Below are 23,812 nucleotides of genomic sequence, written 5' to 3' on the forward strand. Positions count from 1 at the left end.
CCCATGCAGACACGGGGGGAACACACACGGAGCGGGGCTCTAAACAACAACCCCAGGACCCAAGGCAGTACCTCTTGCTCATGTCAAAATTATATCACCATATATTTCTAAATAGGTACATTTCCACACATCTTCACGGTTTACTTTCTTTATTTACCGGAATTAATCTATCCAGTATCTTTACTTTAGCGGGGTTTCTTATAAGTAAATACATTTCGCGGGTTGTTTTTTTTTTCTCGTTTTGTAGGGTGTAGAGCGTAGTGAGTAAGTGTTCATCGCTAGTAGGCAGGTCCTACCATTCTGATCGTGTGTCTGATTGGCGGGGTTATGGGGGCGGTGGCCATGACCGCGCGTCTATGATTGGTTTAGATGATCAGGTCAGAGCCGCACTGTGATTGGCTAATGGTGGTGTCACTCCGGGCAATCATGCGCAAACTGCGTGTGGCGCAGCGAAGAGGGGGCGGAGTGTTAGGCCAGTGAGTCACGTCGCTAACGTTAGAGTGGGCTTTAGCGGAGAGAGAGCGGTGAGTTCGGGACGGTTTTAAACACGTTTTTCGGCAAGAAATCCAGACTTTATCAGTGTTATCCACATACCCGAGGCCTTTTCTTTAAAGCTGTGTGTGGGGAGTGAGGGGAACAGGCGAAGAAACGCCGCTTGGAGTGAGTTTTGTTGAGGAGTCGCTTGTGCTCGGTTAAGGCTCGTGGCCTAAGTGTAGCGTGGCTACGCGGGAAGATGAGCTCGGCTGCTGCTTATTTAGCTTTTAAATCCGAACGGACGCGTTAGAACGCGCACTAAACGCTCTAACCTTGTGTTTTAATAGGTTTAAAGTAAGTTAAACCTCGTATATCTCGGTTGTTTCTGCTCTGGAGCTTAAAGCTTTGCTGAGGCCCAGTGTAGAAGCGCTGAGCTGCGCATTCTGAGCCCAGAGCACGTTGCCTGCACATTAACATCAGTGCTGCTCTCGGGACGGGACGATTCATCGCGATATACCTCAGCGTGACCTCCCTTCATGTTTTACTTCTATATCATACAAAGGTTTGGTTTCACCTGGTTTGTGTTCAGTTTTAGTGAATTTTCACTGTGAAACAGGAGTTAGAAGAAAATAACGTGGCCTCTACCTGAACACACGCTTTTCATGAACAGCCATGTGTTGAGGTGTGGCTTATTTTTGGTTCTGTAATGTGCTGAGCACAGTTTGAAACACACACTTTGAACAAAAAAAAGCGTTACAGAAGTCTGTCATTACTTTCTGCATGTGTTTATTTAATTAACTGTTTTTAATCCATGCTTAACGTGTCCTGTAAACAACGTAGTGATGATTTTTAACGTGGAAAAGAAAGTACGTCCATTTTTTGGGGGCTTGATTATAGGCAAAAGTTTGCGTGCACCTGTACATTGATTCACATTAAAGGGAAGAGTCTGACCATCTGCAATTTAATTACACAGAAAAACTACAGTGTTACTGACTGGGAAATCTCTGCCCGTTGGGTTTGGGGGCAGGGTAAAAGTGGCGATACTTGTTTGTGAAACTTTGCAAATGTATTTAAATAGCAAAGCTTGGATTTCCCTATGTCAATCAGCCTCAGCCTGAACCTCGCTTCAGAACTGCACTGAAAGACGTGTCTCCATCTGTGCTGACACGCATGCCAGCAGCTAACTTTACTCACATTCACCACACATACCTTCTGCGCACAGGGGGGCTGCCACTTCGGGGCTTTCGTAAATGTATCTCGCACAGCTGGTTACTTACAATATCCGCTACAGGGCTCTTTACGTGTCTTAGCATTGAACAATGCTTAAGAAAGTCCTTTTGCCTGGATATATAGGTTTGTTTCTAGCTAAATTAATAGCCACATCATTTCATCAACTGTTTACAATCGTAGGCCTTTTTATTTTGCTACTAAATTAGTCAAACATTTCCTTATCCCCTGCTTAAAAACAGTCCTGAAGGTTTATTAATGGCGTATATTCTCTTTTCCCCCCTTTCTAGATCATGGATATGAGCAGCAGTGAGTGCTTTGGATGCGGCCGTTCTGGGCATTGGGTCAAGAACTGTCCTAACGCCAGCCGTGGCCGTGGAAGGGGCAGAGGACGAGGAAAGGGTGGGCTTGTTGTTACGAACGCGGACGTAGTACACGCAGGTCACGAAGCACGTATTGACTTTTGTGTGTGGTTTTTGTCTTTCCACAGATCTCTTCTGTTACCGATGTGGAGAACAAGGGCACATTGCCAGGGACTGTGAACAGACAGAGGATGGTGAGATACTGGCCCCTTTCCCTCCGGCTCTGTTAAACCTGCACTTTCTTGGTGGGGTCTGATTTGATCGGACCGCGCAAAGATCATTAGACACCAGAGTGCTACAGGGGTGGTTTCTAACGTGTGTGAGGGGCACTTGTCTTGCGTGTTCTGTGTCGTCAATGTCATACGCACTCACTAAGTTAAACTCCTCGTATTTGTGGCATGTTTGATGGCACTTTTCTCACTCTGTTTTTTTTTTATCTTCAGCCTGCTACAACTGCCACAGGAGTGGTCACATCTCCAGGGACTGTAAGGAGCCCAAGAAGGAACGAGAGCAGTGCTGCTACAACTGTGGCAAAGCTGGTCACGTGGCTCGGGACTGCGATCACGCCAACGAGCAGAAGTGCTATTCCTGTGGAGGGTTCGGACACATCCAGAAACTCTGTGACAAAGTGAAGTGCTACCGGTATGTCCCCACAACCAAATGTGAACACTCAGTTTTGGTGCTGGCTCATTTCTAGTCGGGACAAGAGTGGACTTTACAACACTGTGCAGCTCTCTTCCCAATGAAGAGGCTTGGCTTTGGGCTTAACCCTGAAGCAAGAAATTCTGCAGTGTCACTTCTCACTTCTAATGCTGCCCATATGAAATAAACTAATGATGGGTAAAAGCCCCCTAGATATCAGAGCTCCAAGTAACAATGCACATCTGGCATAGACCTTTACTGAGCTCTGAAATAGCACGCCATGAACTAATATTAAAAGTGCTATGTCCAACATTCAGCCACTAGATGTCACACTAGGGTGCCGGTATCTCAGACCAAAATATATATCTGTATTCAGCCATACCCCCTCCCCTTCCAATCAGTGCCCAGAGAAAGCCGGCTAAACGCTGACGAGCTCAACAGAGCGTTCTAATTCTGTGGTGGAATATTTGGGTGGTGGCTTTCACCTGAGTGTGTGCCATTGTCTTTTCCTTTGGGGAGGGCCTACCATACACTGTGGCGTATAAAGATGCGGACAGTATCTCAAGACAGGGTGATGTTTTCAAAATGATGAAGTTTGTGCTGTGTCACGGGTCTGTTGTCTTTAAGTACATGGCCAAAGATTTCATTCATGTGCGTTTGAGAGCCACAGGGAGGGGGCGCTGTGGGAGCACACTGACGAGTGATGTCACAATCTAAAAACGGACGTGGGGCAAAAAACACAAGCCCTGTAGCCCACCTCAGTTGAGTTTAGTGCTGAGTTTGGGTTAAAAGTGGGAGGAAGGAAGCTGAAAACTAGATAAAATACCCAGAAGACCCTTCAGTCAACTGTGTGCTCACAGGCTTTATGCTGTGAATGTAATTTGAGCCTCAATTTGCTGGAAGACAATTTGCTGTGGTGCGCTAAAACACAAGTGCCTGTTAAAAGCTGTGCTTTTGAAGAGCTTAGAGCCCATTTTATTTTGCTTATTTTGAATCTTTCGAGGAGGTAGTGTTGCAGTCACGCAGCTCCAGGGGCCTGGAGGTTGTGGGTTCGATTCCCGCTCCGGGTGACTGTCTGTGAGGAGTGTGGTGTGTTCTCTCTGTGTCTGCGTGGGTTTCCTCCGGGTGACTGTCTGTGAGGAGTGTGGTGTGTTCTCTCTGTGTCTGCGTGGGTTTCCTCCGGGTGACTGTCTGTGAGGAGTGTGGTGTGTTCTCCCTGTGTCTGTGTGGGTTTCCTCCGGGTGCTCTGGTTTCCTCCCACAGTCCAAAAACACACGTTGGTAGGTGGATTGGCGACTCAAGTGTCCGTAGGTGAGTGTGTTGCCCTGTGAAGGACTGGCGCCCCCTCCAGGGTGTATTCCTGCCTTGCGCCCAATGATTCCAGGTAGGCTCTGGACCCACCGCGACCCTGAACTGGATAAGGGTTACAGATAATGAATGAATGAATCTTTCGAGGGTTTCTCCAGCACCGGTGGCTAAAATGAGCCGAAACCTACACTTGACACGCATTGTTTAATATTTGGAGATCTTTCAGCAGAACCTCATTGTGTTTTGTTTTCTTCCCTATCGCTTTTTAAAAACCTTTTCCTTTCCTCACAGGTGCGGTGAGATCGGCCACGTGGCCGTGCAGTGCAGCAAGGCCAGCGAGGTGAACTGCTACAACTGTGGCAAGACCGGTCACCTGGCCAGGGAATGCACGATCGAAGCCTCAGCATAACCGGCTTCCTCCGTCACCCCCTCCTTTTTCAGATTGATGGTTGGTTGTATTATTTTCTCGGAATCCTCTTCATTGGCCAAAGGTTGGCAGACAGAGGTTTGTCCCGGGCCAGTGAGCTTCTTGACACATATAAACACAAAAAAATAATAACGAAGGGGTTGGAAAAAAAAATCTCTCTGCATTCAATACAAAATGTCTGTTTAGTTTGGTAGAGGTGTTATGTATAATGCTTTGTTTAAAAAGAAATAAAAAAAAAAGACCCCTTTCCATGCCGCTGGTGAGAAGATCGATGACTGGGGCACAGTGTGCTACGTAGGACCTCCGGGCTCCAAGCTGAGTCTGACGAGAGGCAGAAGTTGGGGAAGCCTCAATTTCTGTGTACATATTTTTTGTTTAGATTACGTGGAGGAAAATTATAAATAAAGTTGGCTTAAGAGAGTATGACCGGGATAACCATTCGCACCACAGGAATCCATCTTAATCCAGGTCCCACACGCAAGGTGGGTGTTAACTTGTGAAGAAGTGTTGTATTGAAAATGCTGATAACGCTGAAATACTGAGAAATCCTTAGTTCTTGTGAGTTTTGGTTTTGTTTTTGTTTTTTTTCTCCTTATTTTTTTGAGACTTGTTTTATACAATGTCCTCTGTTTGCAAGTTCGGCAAACGCTGCGCATTAATGCCTAAAGATTCCAAAAGTAATTTTAGTCATTTCTATCCTAAATTATCAAGAACAGTAAATGTATGGATTTATCAGTAATTTGCAAAAGAATGTTTTCACAGAAATCAAATATTATTTTTGTACAATATTCACTTGGACTACTGTAAGAATATCATTTGCTTGTACTCAGTTTTTAAGTCGGAAAGAAGATGCAACTTAAGTCCTATAACATAGAAAATGTAATTTTAAACTATCAATAAAGCTGGAGGAGGATCGAAAAGATGTTGTAATTCATTTCTTATTTATGCTGCTGTGGACGGATGAGTGTGGTCTTTAATGCCATATTTAGGCATCTATCAAAATTAGTTTTATTGATTTTCTCAAACGGCTGCATCATGTCGAGGGCCACGGTGGGTCTGGAGTCGACCTGGATTCACTGGGTGTAAGGCAGGAACACACCGGATGGGTCTCTTTCTGTCCTGTCTCTGCCGCTCTCTATCGCGCTCTCTGTCTCTGCAGCTCTGTCTCTGCATCTCTAGCTCTGTCTCTCTCTCTCTCTCTCTCTCTGCAGCTCTGTCTCTCTCTCTCTCTCTCTGCAGCTCTGTCTCTCTCTCTCTCTCTCTCTCTCTGCAGCTCTGTCTCTCTCTCTCTCTCTCTCTCTCTGCAGCTCTGTCTCTCTCTCTCTCTCTGCAGCTCTGTCTCTCTCTCTCTGCAGCTCTGTCTCTCTCTCTCTCTCTCTGCAGCTCTGTCTCTCTCTCTCTCTCTCTCTCTGCAGCTGTCTCTCTCTCTGTCTCTCTCTCTCTGCAGCTCTGTCTCTCTCTCTCTGCAGCTCTGTCTCTCTCTCTCTGCAGCTCTGTCTCTCTCTCTCTGCAGCTCTGTCTCTCTCTCTCTGCAGCTCTGTCTCTCTCTCTCTGCAGCTCTGTCTCTCTCTCTCTGCAGCTCTGTCTCTCTCTCTCTGCAGCTCTGTCTCTCTCTCTCTGCAGCTCTGTCTCTCTCTCTCTCTCTCTCTGCAGCTCTGTCTCTCTCTCTCTCTGCTGTACACACTGTTAATGACCTCTCACTCGACCCGTGAAGTCTCGAAAGCTTGTACAAATGCCCCATACTCAAATTATAGCTTAAAAAAGGCATTAATTCCAGTTTAATAGAGTTCTCCAGTTATTCTGTGTTTTTTTTCTAATAGTTCATTTAAAGAATCAGAGCTTGACTGGCTTTCCCAATGGCTTTGTGGTATTAGAACCATGAAATGTTAGAGAGCCTTACCTAGGACAGTTTCTCTACGTGGTAAGACCTTAATATCAGGCCCTGATCGGCCAAAAGGCTCCTGAGTGATGTGGGAGGGAGATGGTTGAGTGATGTTTCAAAAACATGGTACACATCAATGAGAGAAGTGTTCTCACAGCAAAACAGGAAAATTAAAAGTGTCAGTGCCTCTGAAAACCTCGCTCTTAGCATGGACTTGATAAAGTAATGCTTCATGTAGGGATACAGCTAAATTTGTACAAAATCTGAAAAAAAAGAAAAATGGAAGTAAATGGAGTCCTTGTAGTTGAAATATGACCAAAACTGGGGGAGGGGGGAATATTTGTGTATGTATTTAGACAGTTTGTGTCCAAGTCCCTGTCGAAATAGAACCTGATATTTATATAAAATTAAAAGGTTTTCATCCCTCTCTGCATCCAGATGAATACGACAGTTGCATTATCGTGCCAGACCAGTGGGGGGGCTAGTAATTCCTCTTGAGGAGAGAAAACACCACAAAGCATGAGAGAAACAGGTTTATTCCCAAATTCACTCCCTATGTAGTGCACAACAAGTCATGAAATTACTCAATCTAGATCTAAATCATGTGTTATATGTTTCTAATACAACATCTTTGTTTATTCATGTTTGGGAATCTGAAATCTAGTACTATCTGTGTGTAAAGCTGTTTAGGGACAGAGGACGGGTTTCCTCCAGGTGATTGTGAGGAGTGTGGTGTGTTCTCCCTGTGTCTGCGTGGGTTTCCTCCGGGTGACTGTCTGTGAGGAGTGTGGTGTGTTCTCCCTGTGTCTGCGTGGGTTTCCTCTGGGTGACTGTCTGTGAGGAGTGTGGTGTGTTCTCCCTGTGTCTGCGTGGGTTTCCTCCGGGTGACTGTCTGTGAGGAGTGTGGTGTGTTCTCTCTGTGTCTGCGTGGGTTTCCTCCGGGTGACTGTCTGTGAGGAGTGTGGTGTGTTCTCCCTGTGTCTGCGTGGGTTTCCTCCGGGTGACTGTCTGTGAGGAGTGTGGTGTGTTCTCCCTGCGTCTGTGTGGGTTTCCTCCGGGTGACTGTCTATGAGGAGTGTGGTGTGTTCTCTCTGTGTCTGCGTGGGTTTTCTCTGGGTGACTGTCTGTGAGGAGTGTGGTGTGTTCTCCCTGTGTCTGTGTGGGTTTCAGAAGTGTGTTTATGCCTTGCGTCCAGTGAATAAGTTACAGAGGATGAAGGTCTATTTTCATGTCTCTTTGATCTTTATGTTGTGCTGCCTGTTCAAGGCGTCGATGATCTGTGGTAGGATCTCCATGTTGAGCAGAGGTCTCTCCAGCTCATCGCCTCTGGTGTTGGAGGAGCCAGCTCCGAAGCTCATCCTCTTCCTGTGCTTGGGCTTGAAGGAGCGCAGGGACTCTGCCTCCAGGCCCACGTGCCTCTCTCCGATGCCCAGGATGAAGGTCAGGTCTTTGGCCAGTCGGAAGCTCCAGAAGAGGAGGCCAATGAGGCCAAGAAGCATCAAGCCCACGACGAAGTTAAACAGAGCCCCTGAGCATGGTTCCCGCACGCAGCCGGAGAAATCCTCGTCTCTGAGGTCAGATATAATTCTATTGGCCAGGGATTGGGGACTGGCACACCTGGGGGCCTCAGGAGTCACAGCTTTGTTCCTGCGGAGCCAGGCCCTGAGATAGCGGATGTTACAGCCGCAGTGGAAAGGGTTGTGGGACAGGTTGGCAACCCTCAGGTCCCGGAGTGAGTCGAAGTGCCCCGCTGGTACGGTGCTGAGCTGGTTCTGCTGGAGGTATAGCTCACTGGTGTCTGCTGAAAGGCTGGGGATTTCTCTGAGGCTCTGGGAGATGCACTTAACACTCACTCCTGCAGAGGGAGACATGGAGCACATGCAGGAATCTGAGCTCGTCTGAGCCAGCGATGAGCTCAGAAACAGAAGTACAGCAAAGACTGGACCGGTCATCCTCCCGTATCTGTGAGAGCATGGAACAGGTTATGACAAAGTATCTTCAAACCTGGTAGGTGTGGTGTGTTCTCCCTGGGTCTGTGTGGGTTTCCTCCAGGCGCCCCAGATTCCCCTTCACAATGATGAAACACATTGGTCAGAGGATTTTCTGAGTGTGTGAAATTGTCCACAGGTGTGAGTGACAGGGTGAGTGTGTGAATCTGTTCACAGGTGAGTGAGAGTGACTGGGTGAGTGTGTGAAATTGTCAACAGGGTGAGTGTGTGAATCTCTTCACAGGTGAGTGAGAGTGACTGGGTGAGTGTGTGAAATTGTCCACAGGTGTGAGTGACATGTTGAGTATGTGAATTTTCACAGGTGAGTAAGAGTGACTGGGTGAATGTGAGAACCGGCCACAGGTGAGTGAGTGTGACTGGGTGAGTGTGTGAAATGGCCAGAGGTGTGTCTGTGGGTTTTTTTTGACTGGGTGAGTGTGAAATTGTCCACAGGTGTGAGTGACAGGGTGAGTGTGTGAATCTTCACAGGTGAGTGAGAGTGACTGGGTGAATGTGAGAACCAGCCACAGGTGTTTGTGTGTGTATGTGACTGGGTGAGTGTGTGAAATGGCCCCAGGTGTGAATGACTGTGTGTGTGTGATTCCCCCCTATAGGTGTGTTCCTGCCTTGCACCTAATGATTCTCCAGACCCACCACAAACCCGAACAGAACAGAAGTGGTTACAGAAGATGAATGAATGTTTGCCCTGTAATTTTGACCACGTGGAACAGGCAGCTGCTGTTTAAAGATAATCCCCAGGGTTTGCTCCAGCAGCGAGGCTCTGGCACTGCTCATTAATCTGGCTTTAATTTAATATTGTTTATCAATATCAGTCTTTTGATACATACATACAATAGCAAACTGTTTACATGTCAGGACCAATAAAAATGTATGTGAAAAGGAGAGCCCCATGGCAGAAATAAATATGAGCAGAATGCTTCAGAAGTAAACGGTTCATGCTATCGTTAAGTCTCTGACACATCACTCCACTCATCTGTCGAACCTGGACCCACATGTTAACACTAGACTACACTTATAAGGGTTTTGAGTCTGCTACAGGCTTTGAAGTGTCCATTTGAAAACAGGGAGATGTGTACAGTGCAGTTTGGGGCGTGAGGTGTGGATGGCAGATGATTAGAGGGGTATGTCGTCAAGAAACTGGATCTTTTTGCAGCCGTACCCTTGTGTTAGTATCTGTATGAGGGACAGATAACACTGAGAGCAGTCTCTGTCAGTCAGCCTAACGTCAACGTTATCTGTTATTGAACTCCTAATTATAACGGGTTCCAGTTCGGTAGCAGCTACGGCAAAAAGTTGATTCATCTTCTGTAACTTATTCACTAGACGCAAGGCATAAACACACACTTCTCAGTGTCACACAGTCTCTCCACCTCCTGACACAAGTGTTTGGACTGGGGGAAGGAAACCCATGCAGACACAGGGAGAACACACCACACTCCTCACAGACAGTCACCCGGAGGAAACCCACGCAGACACAGGGAGAACACACCACACTCCTCACAGACAGTCACCCGGAGGAAACCCACGCAGACACAGGGAGAACACAGCACACTCCTCACAGACAGTCACCCGGAGGAAACCCACGCAGACACAGGGAGAACACACCACACTCCTCACAGACAGTCACCCGGAGGAAACCCACGCAGACACAGAGAGAATACACCACACTCCTCACAGACAGTCACCCGGAGGAAACCCACGCAGACACAGAGAGAACACACCACACTCCTCACAGACAGTCACCCGGAGGAAACCCACGCAGACACAGGGAGAACACACCACACTCCTCACAGACAGTCACCCGGAGGAAACCCACGCAGACACAGAGAGAACACGCCACACTCCTCACAGACAGTCACCCGGAGGAAACCCACGCAGACACAGAGAGAACACGCCACACTCCTCACAGACAGTCACCCGGAGGAAACCCACGCAGACACAGAGAGAACACGCCACACTCCTCACAGACAGTCACCCGGAGGAAACCCACGCAGACACAGGGAGAACATACCACACTCCTCACAGACAGTCACCCGGAGGAAACCCACGCAGACACAGGGAGAACACACCACACTCCTCACAGACAGTCACCCGGAGGAAACCCACGCAGACACAGGGAGAACACACCACACTCCTCACAGACAGTCACCCGGAGGAAACCCACGCAGACACAGGGAGAACACACCACACTCCTCACAGACAGTCACCCGGAGGAAACCCACGCAGACACAGGGAGAACACACCACACTCCTCACAGACAGTCACCCGGAGGAAACCCACGCAGACACAGGGAGAACACACCACACTCCTCACAGACAGTCACCCAAGGTGAGGATCAAACCCTTGATTTGGGATTAAAATTAATTGTTTATTTAGTTATTACCTTTGGAAATTTGGAATGTTGAAACTGAGCTTAATTACAACAGTGTTTCCAAGTTTTTTTTTTAAGTAAAAATGTATTTGTTTTGTTTTCTGTACCTCACCTCAGAATTAACATGAAAATACACAAATGTTCAGAACATCTCTGGAAAATAACACATCAATTAAATAGCTTTTTTACTTCTGAAATGTGAAAGCCATACACTCCATTGTGTGTTACATATAGAAGGCATCACTCACCTTTTTAATGCACAAACCGAGGCATTGGTCTTTTTGCTTGTTTAAGTTTGTAAATCCCTTGGAGTGATTCTGCTAAATAATTCAGGCCTGCAGCCGCAGCTGTCGCAGTCGTTTCTATGTTGCTCCCTATGTCAGACTTTAAGGACCAGCTCAGAGAGATCATGTGAGGGGAGCGATGGCTCTCTGTGGCCCTGAGATAAGAGTATCTCTCACTCCAGAGCTTTAACGGCTGCGTGGAAAGGTCCCTGTGAGATTTGGATTTTTGCATTTATTTTTTACAGTGGTCACAACTATAGCACTTCTCAGTGAATACTGATGAACAGTGAAGGTTTAAAGTTTACTAGAGATTATAATAGACCTGAATGGGACAAAAACAAAATCAATTTAGTGGTTTGGCCCCTAGTGGTCGCTGTTTGTTAAACATTAAAAATGTTGTTGTTTTTTTTTAGACCTTTCAGCCATAACATTAACACCAGTCCCTTGTTACCACACGTACAGTCCTCTCTCACAGGTCCACTGACAACAAAGCACTTTATATTTCTACCATTACCGACAGTAGTCCATCTGTAGCTATGCATGCTTTGTCAGCCCCTTTCACCCTGTCCTTCATTGGTCAGGACCCCCCACCCACAAGGTTCTTTATGGAACCAAAAATGGTTCTTCTTTTTGAAAGCCTTTGTAGTGCCTTTATCTTTGAGTGTGCGGGTGGATCAGACACAGCAGTGCTGTTGGGGTTTAAAAACATCCAGCCGACAGCGTCCTGTGTCACTGACGAAGGACTAGAGGACGGCCGACACACACTGTGCAGCGACAGATGAGCTACTGTCTCTGACTCTACATCTACAAGGTGGACCACCGAGGGAGGAGTGTCTCACAGAGTGGACAGAGAGTGGACACAGGGTTTAAAAACTCCTGTAGAATTCTAATGATTTCTTCTGAGAAATAATATCCTAAAATAAAGGATTCTGGTTCAGGCCTAAACTACAGTGCAACTGGGGATTCACCAGTGGAACCGGACTTTAGCCTAGGCTTAGACATGTATCGAGAGTCTAAATGAGAGACAACTCTAAAGACAATAGGAAAAAGCATGTTATGAGACGGCTCTATACACCTGACGTATATAAAGACATTTATTTATCATAATGTAACAGTGATATCCCTTGTGTGTGAACTAGGGATGGGCAGGAATATTTGAGAAAATCAAATATATGGAAACTAGCTCCACTAGAGGGCACTGTATAACATACATATTAATAGAGGGTCTAGTCCAGGGGTATTACTTCATTAAAATTCTTTAAGGTCCAGTTAGAGAAAGTGCCATATCCTGAGTGTTGGAGTGGCCAAGGACGTTTATTAACATTAAACGTATTTAATTGATAATTTAATGTAAATTCAAATTACAATCACGTTTAAAATGCAATATAATTCAACATAATTTGTCGGTTTTCACATGAAATTTGATGAATTATAAATAACAAATATTGTAAATTCAAGTAAAATGAAACAATTTAACAATGTATTTAGGGAAATAATATGCATATTAAATAAGTCTTGCTAAATAAATGCATAATGTCTTGTAGTTTCAGTTTACTTCACGGCTTTTCCCCATTAACGTCACAATATCGCGCCCCATGGTGCATGAGCTTTAATGTTTCTCGTGTGTTAGGGTCTTGACCGACCCGTTTTTAGGTTTTAAATGCTTACAGATACTCCATAAATTTGTTCATTGCATCAAGACTTTTCGACTTTGAGAGGAGCTTTTATTTAAACAAAATTATAATAATAAAAAAAAAAATTACAAAAAATTTTTTCCTCCCTTTTTTTTTTTTTTTTTACTTTTGTTAGGGTCAATTTCAACCCAGGTATAATTTTAAATCAGAAAACAAAAACAAGTGCCAAATCTGGACTCATAAACACACTCTACACCAACAGCCTACAGCTGGCTCCTCCTACAACCACTCGAGCTTCAGTTAGGGGCTTCTGTCTTTGTCTGTTTCATAAAACAAGGAAAGACAGACATGTCCAGACATGTAAGGCCCAGTCAGTTTAGAGCACATGTGTCAAACTCAAGGCCCGCAAACAAATGTGGCCTGCCGTGTCATTTGATGTGGCCCGCAAGAGCTTAAAAGATCTGATTGACTGCAATCTAGTGCTTAATGCCGTCACTTCACGGGTAACAATCGGCATGAATTATGGGAAATGGAATTTATGGTCAATGCACACTTTTAGACTTAATTATTTATTATTCCGCCACTAATTCTACAGCGTGCATTGACCTTAAACTACATTTCCCACAATGCATGCTGATTATGTTGCCCGCCAAGTGACGCCATTCCACCATTAGATCACAGTGTATCCTCTTCGATGTGATTTTTTCAACAAGTGGAATCAAGAAATAGCTACAAATATTGATCCCAAAATGTCCAGGAAAAGAAAAATTGATGCCGATGGAAGAGAAGAGAGATGGGAAGGCGATACATGTTTGTGCTTCAAGGAGAAAAACCGGTATGTCTTTAGTGTTATGAGGCGGTGGCAGTTGTCAAGGACTACAGTTTACATCGCCACTTTGACACCAAACACGGAGCTCAGTATGCCAAAGTTAGCCTTCAAGAAAAGCAACAAATTGTACAAGAATTAAAAGGCAAACTGTGATCGCAGCAGAATATGTTCACAAGAGCTACGGCCCAAAACGACGCAGCTGTGAAAGCTAGCTTTATTGTAGCTGAAGAAATCGCTAAGTCTTTTTCAGGGGGTGCATTACACAAACTAACAGGATTTATGTTGTTAACAGAGCAACAAGCAAACATAATTTTACATCTATGCAAATTTTTATAAGTTGAATAAGTAATAAATTCAGAGTTATTTAACATTAAGGAGTACATTTATTCTACATGATATTTGGTTATATTTGGTTAAATTTTTACTGTCTTACAGTTACATCTGGCCCTTTGAGGGCAACTATTATGCTGATGTGGCCCTCTGTGAAAATGAGTGTGACACCCCTGGTTTAGAGTTGGAGTTTTGTATCGTGTACATCTCCAGTTTACAGTCTGCAACAATGAAAAATTAAAACCAATCCTTTCATGGAGAAGGAAGCCTAACAAGGTAAACAACAGATTGGTTGATAATTAATTGTTTTTAGGGGGTCTTAAGGCTGATTTAAGACACGTGTCAAAACCGACTCATTAACATAAGAAATAGTAACAGAAAGCTAACACAGGAGGAAGGTTAAATATCTGCACAACACTATAAATCTAACACTAATTATCACATTTTCACCTGATCTGGTTCAGCTCTTCAAACTATACACTTCCAAACGTGACTTACACCTTAATAAACACCTGAAATGAACATCTGAAAATCACAAGTAACTGTAGTTTACACTTTAATACTCTGCATTCTGACCTACAGTATTGTTTATTCACACACTCTGTAGCTACTTTCATGGATCTAGTGTCATATTTCTGTATATTATTTGCACTATTATATCTAATTTTTTATCATGAATGTTTTGTTAATATAATGCAATAGAGTTGAACTGAAGGGAAAATACAAAAGAAGAAGAGGCTACATGTCATACTGCTGTGCTACAGTATATTATAAATAAAAATAATTTTTTGGAAATAAATATTTTAAGGGAAAATATATTACAAGTACATTTATTCTGAAATGTGGGGAATAAACACAAATAATTTAGCATTGAAGTTGTGGTATTATTTTGGTGCTTGAAACTTATGAAGATCTGCTCTATTATATTTATATTACACTGCTGTGATTGTTAAGGAACGACACACGCCTTGATCCTATGACTTCACAAGGACTATATAGTGGTTAGGATTAGCATTGGGGTTAGCATTAGCATTAGCATTGAAGTTGTGGTATTATTTTGTTGCTTGAAAATTATGAAGATCTACTCTATTATATTTGTATTGTACTGCTGTGATTGTTAAGGCACGTTACAAACCTTGATCCTATGACTTCACAAGGACTATATAGTGGTTAGGATTAGCATTGGGGTTAGCATTAGCATTGAAGTTGTGGTATTATTTTGGTGCTTGAAACTTATGAAGATCTACTCTATTATATTTGTATTACACTGCTGTGATTGTTAAGGCACATTACAAACCTTGATCCTATGACTTCACAAGGACTAGGATTAGCATTGGGGTTAGCATTAGCATTGGGGTTAGCATTAGCATTGAAGTTGTGGTATTATTTTGGTGCTTGAAAATTATGAAGATCTGCTCTATTATATTTGTATTACACTGCTGTGATTGTTAAGGCACATCACAAACCTTGATCCTATGACTTCACAAGGACTATATAGTGGTTAGGATTAGCATTGGGGTTAGCATTAGCATTAGCTTTCAAGTAGCTGTGAAACTGACCTGAAATTACTGACCTTTCACTCAAGAGATGGTTCAGACACAAAAATAAATACGCAAGTCTTTCTACTTGTTTTATTTTGTTTTATTTCTCAACATTGTCACAGTTGAAGTTTTACATTGATCGGATCTTAAGCACTTACAAACAGACTGCATATCAAAATGAAAGCATTCATTCCCTTTTATTTATTTATTTATTTATTTTTTCCAGAATCCTTCCCTTTCCTGAAACATGCTCCAAGGACAGCAGCGGTCTGGTGGGTCGACGTGAGAGGCAGTGAACCTTTATTTTTGTGTTTGTTTTTATAGATTTTTTAAATCGTATCCAACAGTCTGTTCCTAAAATGCACAGCTTCACAGCTCATTACGGATCAAAGCAGAGATGAACCAAAACCATATAGATTCGTCCACTTTGGACGAGACGGGAACACACCCTCCATATAAATGAGGACATTAAGTTTAGGAGAAATTAATCTATGCACACTATGTACAGGTCAAGCTCTCCCACTTGGTCCACTGGTAGATCTGGAACTGATACATATCCTGTTACTTCTGCCATTCGTAGCTCATATTTACACAGCAGGAAGTCCTCTACTGATGGACTTGTGTGCGACAGCGGGACTCTCGCTTTCCTTCTTTTCCTCCTTCTCTTTTTACAGTGGATATGTAAAATGATCTGCATGCTGCATTTCAGAAAAAACACAATGCCGTACAAAATAACGACCGCAAGTCAATACCAAGGGTACGAGAAACAGAAACAAAAGAAAAGAATCAAAAACCTTTATTTCCCAGGCTGAATGTCCATCAGCTCACAGTGAACAAGATGCATTGGGTCCATGCAGTGCTTTGTTGATGTACTTTCTCCGACTCTCGTCACTGAAGGACAGTCAAAGTGATCAGGACAGATGTTTTTTTTTTATTAACATAGCTATCACCAACCTTTCCGTTACAACAGAAAGAAAAATTACAGAGACGTATGATTTATAAATTCTGTAAAAATTAGGCTACACTTATACGTTGATTAAAACAATAGAAAGGACACTGCAAAATTACAATGCATCGCAACATTCGGATTCAGAGTTAAAGGAATATAGCCATATTTTTCTTCTCAGTCTGTAGCGCATGGTCGATTGCCAGAGCCCCTTTCGCTTTACATTAAAAAGAACAAAATTGAAACATATATTTAAAGCTGCACTAAGACAACCCAGAAGATACGTCTAGTTCTCTTTGAATCGTTCCGTAATGTGAATGTGCTCTCAATCGTCAGACTAACACACTTGAGCAACTGGAACGTAGCACAACCCACGTTACATAATGTTCTTCCTCACGTTGTGTCAGTTACACGTTTCCACCAGAGAGGCCGCCGACTGCCCAACTTTCCTTAATGCAGCTTTAATAGAAATCCACGTGCAGTTGCTTCAACGTTTCCGTTCTCTTGGCAAGCAGTGGGAGACCGCCATCATTGACAACTGACCATATGCCACAGAGGTAGGAGACGAGAATTAATTTAGAAAATGCTGGACTACTCTTTTAAACGAACTGGGACAGTGGAAGAGAAGCGATGAATGTACATGCAAAACTGTTCTCTGTGGAAAACCAATGTTAAATCTTATTGTCATTTCTATTTACAGAGACCAAATTCCCACTTGATCACTGGCTCTGCTATGCATTGCAGTGGGATTTGTATGTGCTTCTGTTTATTTGAATAAAGAATGAAAGAAAATAAATCCAAAAACCACTTACGTGCACGTACATTTCATCTTCCTAAATACATTCGTCATCGCACTTCATCGTTCTGGAAGGAAAGATATTTGCATAATTTGTCTGAACATTCACCTGAATCTCTTGAAGGAATAACAGATGCTGCTGTTTTATCTAGAACATGTGAATGCACTCTCTACACGATTGCACTTCATCGCCACAGTAACACTGATTGATTCTGCCCAAAAAATGAGGCAAAATACTAAAAAAAAAAAAATTAAAACTTGAAAAACAAAAGGACACAAAAGACATAAATATGAGTGATTCAGTCTGTTGTGGTGCCACCTCTACTGACCATTTGCAAAACTGCATTATTGGACAGACCTCTCGGCCAATCATAGCTTACTGAGTCAAGGGGAAAAAATATTGGGTAAAATCTTTGTAATTTTTCAAAACTAGTGAGGTATAACTTCTCAAGCTGTTGAGTTGGACTCAACAACTGCTGCTGATGCCACTTCATTTTATCCAAAAAAGCACCAGAGAGAAATACTTCAGTAATTTGTGTAATGCAGCAATGTACATATAAATATAGATATGTGTTGTTTGGAACATAGACATAAAATTATTTTCACGTAAAAGCTCTAACGTAACTCTAAAATTGCTATGACACCAAAGTCTGTCAGTCTCCGAGGGAAAATGGAAGGCGGCTAATTGCCGAAGCATTTTCACAAAATTAGCTCTGAAGTATTACAGGTTGTAGATTTGATTCTTTTGAAGTCGACTCCCCACCGTAATTGAGAATGTCTGCAGGAGTAAATCAGTCCAGATTAATGGAGTAAGTGAGGTCAGGAAGCTTGTAATTGAGACACATGCTGTTTTTATTTTCTTCCCTTAAGCTAGAAAACAATTTATCTCTGTGGAAGACTGAACTCACAGCCCAGTGTGATAACTGTTAATGCCCTGGCTATGTCTGCTTGCTACTAATTAGCATTTTTAACATGACTGTTGACAGCTTTCTACAGTGGGGTGACCGTATATTTATTCATTCACAAAGACACTGGTAACACATACTTCCACTGTGAGTAGAATGTTGTGGAAAGAGGAGACCTAGACTTACACATAACTTATTTACCAAAGCTAAAAATTTGCCTTATTAGCTTATATTGCTAAACCATCTCTTTCAATTCAACATGTTTTATGAAATAAGTAAAAAAAAATCAAAATAAAGTTTTTCTTTTACCACCATTTATATAACTGTTTTAAATTTTCATTCCTGACTTTTGTCTGTTCACATTTTTGGGCTGTGTACTATTAGCATCGTCAGCAGGGCGGGAACACACCCTGGAGGGGGCGCCTGTCCAATGCAGTGCGACAAACACTCACACATTCTGTAGAAGCATTATTGTAAAACTAATTATTAACACACATGGACAGGCACCACTGATTTGTGTTGTCTTACATTTACTCAGCTAAAAGACCTAGTGAACTGATTAGCTTTAGCATCAAAGCATTTTAGCTTAAGCTCATCTAAAAACTAGCTTCTATCCCTCAAACCTATTATTTACTGATCTTATGCTAAATTTGTGTCACCATGAATAATGATGATTTTTACTGAGATATTACTGTGTGCTTCAATGTTTTCCTTTGTGCTATGAATTCATGTTAACGGACATAACGCTAAGAGAGGCGGGAGGGTCACAATTTTGCAAATGGTCAACTGTAAGAGCCACTATAATGATATATTGTGTTAGTTTTTTAAATAAAAAAAAACATCAAAACAGGAAGAGACTTTTTTTTTCACACAATCACTACAAATATATTGCACATACAAAGAAAAGAAAAAACTTCAGTCACTGGCCCTCATGGTTTGTGCATAACTCTGTAGGATATGTGCAGGACAAACATTGACTATCTACGCTAGTTTTAGCTAATTCTAACTTTTTTATCCTAAAACAAACAGTAATCCGATTTCATCCCTTTTCTTTGAAAAATGTAAAAGAAAGCTTACTTCTTATTATTAAAATACTAGATCTTTCCCTGTTCTCAGAAACAGTTTCTATATCTGTATAAGACAAAATAAAAGGATCATCCAAGTGCTCAGTGAATTTTTAGCATACACCGAGCGCTATAAAAAGTGCTGTGTTTGCCCCTTTGTTTCTGATTTGCTATATTTTACACCATTAGCAAGTCTGTAGCTTTTCATACACTCTTTCAGTTTCAGTTACTACCTACTACTGAGCCTTAAATATGAGGGTCAGTAACTCTGTATCTATAATAACCACACTGCTCACGTTAAGCAGCTTTAACTCTTTTCTACACAATCCAGCTTTGACAGTCTGTCTCAGGGCGTACGTTGCTGCTCTCTGTTTTCAAGGATTGCTTCAGGTAATATTGCAAAGGCATTGAAAGTTTCACAGAAGAACTGGGCACTCAGAAACTGCCCCGCTGCTATTTAATTTCTACTCAAAATGGCCATTAAATACGTTCTTTAATAGGAGCTGTTTCTGATCCACTTGCACAAGGTCAGACCTGTATTGACCACCCCAAAGTCTACACATCAACATCACTGTATGCGTTTGGGATTACTCAAGCGGTGAATATGGGAGTGAACTTGTAATGCTGTGTGCAAGGGACGTGAGTGAGCGACTGCATAAATACCACAAAGCTTGCTTTATAATCAACACAGCTATCTGCATCGAGTGCCAGTCTGCAATGTAACGCCCTGGTTTTCTGTTTCTGACGCCTTGTTTCTTCTACCATAAGGCAGCTAGCATACACACCCATTTTAGGTGAAGTCTAATTGTTTTCTGATTAGTCGGTTGTTGTTTTATGTTCTGACTTACAAGCAGATCTCAGGCTTGTGGTGTAGACATATTGCCCAATCCCATTTCACCCCTTGCCCCTACCACTTAGCCCTAGCCTTACGTAAATTTACACATCAGTCGCTAGTTGCCTGGGAATGAAGAACTGCTCTTATTTGTGTGTGTTCTGATGATGTTTCTGGCTCTTGAAGGGTTCCAAGAGGCAAGGTGACACTCGAAAACCAGGGGTAGAAGTGTACAAATAATAACCGGGATTGGGCCATACTATGAGCTGCTGTGTCACTGGCTGGCGTTGCTTGCAGTTAGGACACAATGCAAGACTGAACTTGGGAAGATTGGAAAAACATCCTTGCACAAGCCTCTGGAACAGAATAGAGACCATTATAAAGGCAAAGTGTAAAGACAGTTAGTACTGAAACCCTGAAATTACATTTAGCTGTTCAGGTTTCTGTCATTTTCCGTAAATCATATGCAGTCTGCCTTGTTACTGATACTTAATGACTCTTTTGATTGGAAATGAAATAACTGAAAGAGGGTTTCTGATATATGCCCAGAACTGTACATGGTAAAACTAACCTTGACTGCATTTGTGACCATAACATTTGACTTCTATTTGACCAGAAAAAAAAACTCTGAATAGATCTACTTTATACAGTATTATAGAACATCTCACAATGGATGCAATTACACTACTAAATACTATTACACACAGTACAGTATACACAGAGCAGAGCATTTGACTGAGTAGATATGCGATGGTTATTGGCACATTTATATATGATTGCTAGGACAACAAATAAAGCTGTTATCCACAATAAATACAGTATTAGGATGACTAGACTCTCGTGACTTGCAGCTTGGTCATTTAGCTGGGTCTGCTAGCCATCCAGGAGGAAGAGAGCATGTTCAGGCTCATAAAAAATATGAAGCGTCCTAAAATGAGCAACACACTCACACGTCTTTCCAAATAAAAATAGCATCTTGGAGATACACGTAGGCCAAGTGTTGAAATGACAACAACAACAATGTCTTAAGAGACTTTTACAATGAGCTATGGTGAGGAAAACACAGAGTCTTGTCTGGACAAGCCCGTCTCTCGTCGACTTTGACCCTCAGGGTAGAGGGGACATGGAGGAAAACCACTGCTCTGACAATGCATGTCCTAAAGTTTCCAGATATCTTCTTTACCAAGGGATTCGAGGGTGTTAGTCTGGAGTTGGACCTTTAGAAGGGGCCACTGCACTTCTGAGAAGGCTTTCCAGATGTTGGAGCATAGCTACTTGGGTTTGACTGCATTTATCCATGGGAAAATTAGAGAATTCAGCTGCTGAGTTTTGAGCTTCATTGTTATTACTAGCTAATCTTGAAGATGAAGAAAGGTGGTCCGTCCATTCCAACTCATTCTCGAGATATTCTCTGGAGCTATTTCTCTCCACTCATCCCAAAAATGTTGACTAGATCTCCTTTCAACAATCGGTGAAGTGCTGTCATCCCAGCTCTTCTCAAAGAGGTTTTTTCACCTAGACTCAACTTGAAGAAATTCAATTCTGATGCCTCCTAAGATGTTCCATGAAGCATCTTCTCAAATATACCCAGTGGACCTTCATTCCTCTAACCTATCTTAAAATTTTTGTTTCATGAAGCTTCAACTTCATTGCACAACTCCACAGTCCAATGTTGGGAAGTTCTACATCCCTTTAAGTGACCTGAGCCTCCAGAAAGCTTCTCCCTGCCTATGCTTCCTCCAGAAGTGTCATTTACATTGGAGCACTGATAGCAACAATGGGTCTACCTTTTAAAAAGCTGAAAATCCATGGTAGGAAGGGGCATCTGGATACTTTTGGACATACAGTCTAGGTCACAGTCGTTCAGCCTTTTACCCCCTACCAAAACCATGACCGTGGCTATGTAAGACCTCAGAAATGCTTTAGAAAAGCCGCAACCGAGGATAGAGTCCTGCTTTTTCGGCGGACGTTTTTTCGGAGCAGAAAGCCTGTCCAAAGGTTTGAGTCCAACCTGCACTTTCAAGCCAGCAAAATGACTGCTAGTCTGGTGTGTGTTTGTGAAGTTCTATGGCTCTGAGAGTCGTGAGGGTCACACCACCGTGCTGATGCCACAGTGCTTGGATTTGGCCGGCTGCTGCTGCTGCTGCTGTTGCTCTCTGTGGTGCCGGTGATGGTGGTGGTGGTGGTGTGTGAACTGAAGATGGTGTGTGCGGGTTTGTGGGACGGGGGGGTGGCCTGAGTGCTGTCGGTAGAGGCGAGGTCCAGGCCCAGTTCCAGGCCCGGTTCCTGGCCCGGGTCCAGGCCCTGGCCCAGGCTGGGGAGGATGATAGTGATGGTGGTGGTGATACGGCGGAGGGTTTTTTGGAAGTTGACAATGCTCTCCGTGGTAACCGTGGCCAGTATGGGTCTCCACCTGGACTTGAGCCGTGTGGTGCAAGTTGGTAGGGTGTGGCTTGTGAGAGATGAGAGTGGGGTGGTGTGGAGAATGAGAATGAGGATGTGAAGGGTAGCCCTGTGCCGGAGGCTTTCCCCGCTTGCTACCGAAGAGCGATCCCAGCAGGGAGGAGGAGGAGGATGGGGGGCACTCCCGGGCTGAGGAGGGCGCTCTCCGGCGCAGGTGAGGACTGCTAATGATGGAGCCCTGTGGGACAGGTGAAGCAGAAAAGCGTTAGAACAAAAACAAGACTTTTAGCACCAAGTTCACACCAGCACATACTATTATAAAAAATAAAGGCGGCAAAAGGTTCTTTAGAGCAATCCCATAGAACAGGGTCGACCAGTTCTGAAGATCTACCACCCTGAAGGGTTTAGATCCAATAGCTGATGTCCCTGGACACATTCAGCTCTTTTATCAGTTGTGTTAGATTAGGCTTGGACAACCTTTGAAGGATGGGAGATCTCCAGACTCTGGATGGGACATCCCTGCTAATAAAAAACACTTTACATTGGAAAGCTTTCATTCACAGAAAGGTTCTTTGGGGAAACAATGCTAGGTCACATATGGCAAAGGTTTCAAATCGATCCATGGTCCAGGTCTGGATTTTACAGTGGCCAGCAGGTATGGCAATACAGTGTCATACTTGCTGACCATTTTAAAATCCAAGGTCTGGATTTGAGGACCTCTGGCCTATGACCTTCATCTAAAGAAGCTTTTTTTTTGCCACCTCCATTTTTAAGATTGTATGGCCAGTGATCAACTTAATGCTCAACCCAGGCCTAATACTGGGTGAAGAGATCTGACTTTTTGGGGAGTTGTATATCCAACAATAACGTAATCTTGGTCTGAGGAAAATGCATTTTTCTGTTTGTCACAATAGGACTGCTGGTCTAAGTATCATGTCATGCGCTGTGCTGACGTAAACTACAGGTCAAATGGTTGGAAGCAACAAAGATTTTGTAAAAACAACAACAAAATTATACTTTAAAAAGACGTTTAATAAAGGTGATGTTCTGTTTTAATCAAAAATCTATTTTTTTAATAAAATTTAGAGAATGTGTCCTCATCATTTCCTAATACTCCATTCTTTTTGTGCACTGTCTGATTTGTTCACTAACCCCAACTGTCAAAAACAAAGGGTCTCAGTCTGATATGCTAGGCTTAACCGCTCATCTCATTTCTCATCATTCTCTCAGACTCTTGCATCTTTAGTTGTTTAGATGAACCTTAAGATGTAAAGAGCTCTATTCCTGCTCCATAGGTGGATAATACTGACTTATTTTTGTTGTGGTTATTACTTAAGTTGGATCGGACTCCAAATTCTGGAGAGCGCGGACTGCATGAAAGTAAACACAGACCGAACATGCTACAAAACTAAACAATTCGAGTTACAAATGAGATTCTGTGGTAATTCAAACAGTGGATTACATTTGTACTCAGTGAGATACATTTCAGCCACGTACAAACAACAGGCTTTTTCTACTCAAACATACTGTTCCAACTTAAAAGGGG

General features: G+C 43.0%; 3 protein-coding genes across 11 annotated transcripts in view; 1 reads left to right on the forward strand and 2 right to left on the reverse strand.

Annotated features, from left to right (window-relative positions):
• The first annotated feature begins 398 nt into the window (after positions 1-398).
• On the forward strand, positions 399-5,372 carry cnbpa (CCHC-type zinc finger, nucleic acid binding protein a). Of its 6 annotated transcripts, none has more exons than XM_066672612.1 (5): positions 399-524; positions 1,992-2,095; positions 2,190-2,257; positions 2,507-2,705; positions 4,305-5,372. In XM_066672612.1, exons 2-5 carry the CDS (start codon positions 1,995-1,997, stop codon positions 4,420-4,422), a joined length of 486 nt encoding a protein of 161 aa, XP_066528709.1. In that variant the 5' UTR covers positions 399-524; positions 1,992-1,994; the 3' UTR covers positions 4,423-5,372. The 6 variants fall into 6 exon arrangements, with proteins under 6 accessions (XP_066528709.1, XP_066528705.1, XP_066528706.1 ...); XM_066672608.1 differs by having other exon boundaries at positions 1,992-2,103; positions 2,192-2,257; positions 4,305-5,371; XM_066672609.1 differs by having other exon boundaries at positions 522-660; positions 1,992-2,103; positions 2,192-2,257.
• Positions 5,373-6,859: 1,487 nt separating this feature from the next.
• Positions 6,860-11,072, reverse strand: gp9 (glycoprotein IX platelet). The gene is made up of 2 exons (XM_066673097.1): positions 10,951-11,072; positions 6,860-8,284 (listed from the first exon to the last, which is right to left on the reverse strand). Exon 2 carries the CDS (start codon positions 8,272-8,274, stop codon positions 7,549-7,551), a length of 726 nt encoding a protein of 241 aa, XP_066529194.1. The 5' UTR covers positions 8,275-8,284; positions 10,951-11,072; the 3' UTR covers positions 6,860-7,548.
• A 4,365-nt stretch (positions 11,073-15,437) lies between these two features.
• The window catches only part of iqsec1a (IQ motif and Sec7 domain ArfGEF 1a), a 107,421-nt gene continuing 99,046 nt past the window's right edge, over positions 15,438-23,812 (reverse strand). For all 4 annotated transcript variants that reach the window (XM_066670236.1, XM_066670234.1, XM_066670235.1 and 1 more), the window contains exon 14: positions 15,438-22,504. In XM_066670236.1, coding sequence (XP_066526333.1) covers positions 21,953-22,504 — 552 coding nt within the window. In that variant the 3' untranslated portion in view covers positions 15,438-21,952. The remainder of the gene's footprint in view (positions 22,505-23,812) is intronic.

This window comes from Hoplias malabaricus, chromosome 5, assembly GCF_029633855.1.
Source record: "Hoplias malabaricus isolate fHopMal1 chromosome 5, fHopMal1.hap1, whole genome shotgun sequence".
NCBI classification, from domain to species: Eukaryota; Metazoa; Chordata; class Actinopteri; order Characiformes; family Erythrinidae; genus Hoplias; species Hoplias malabaricus.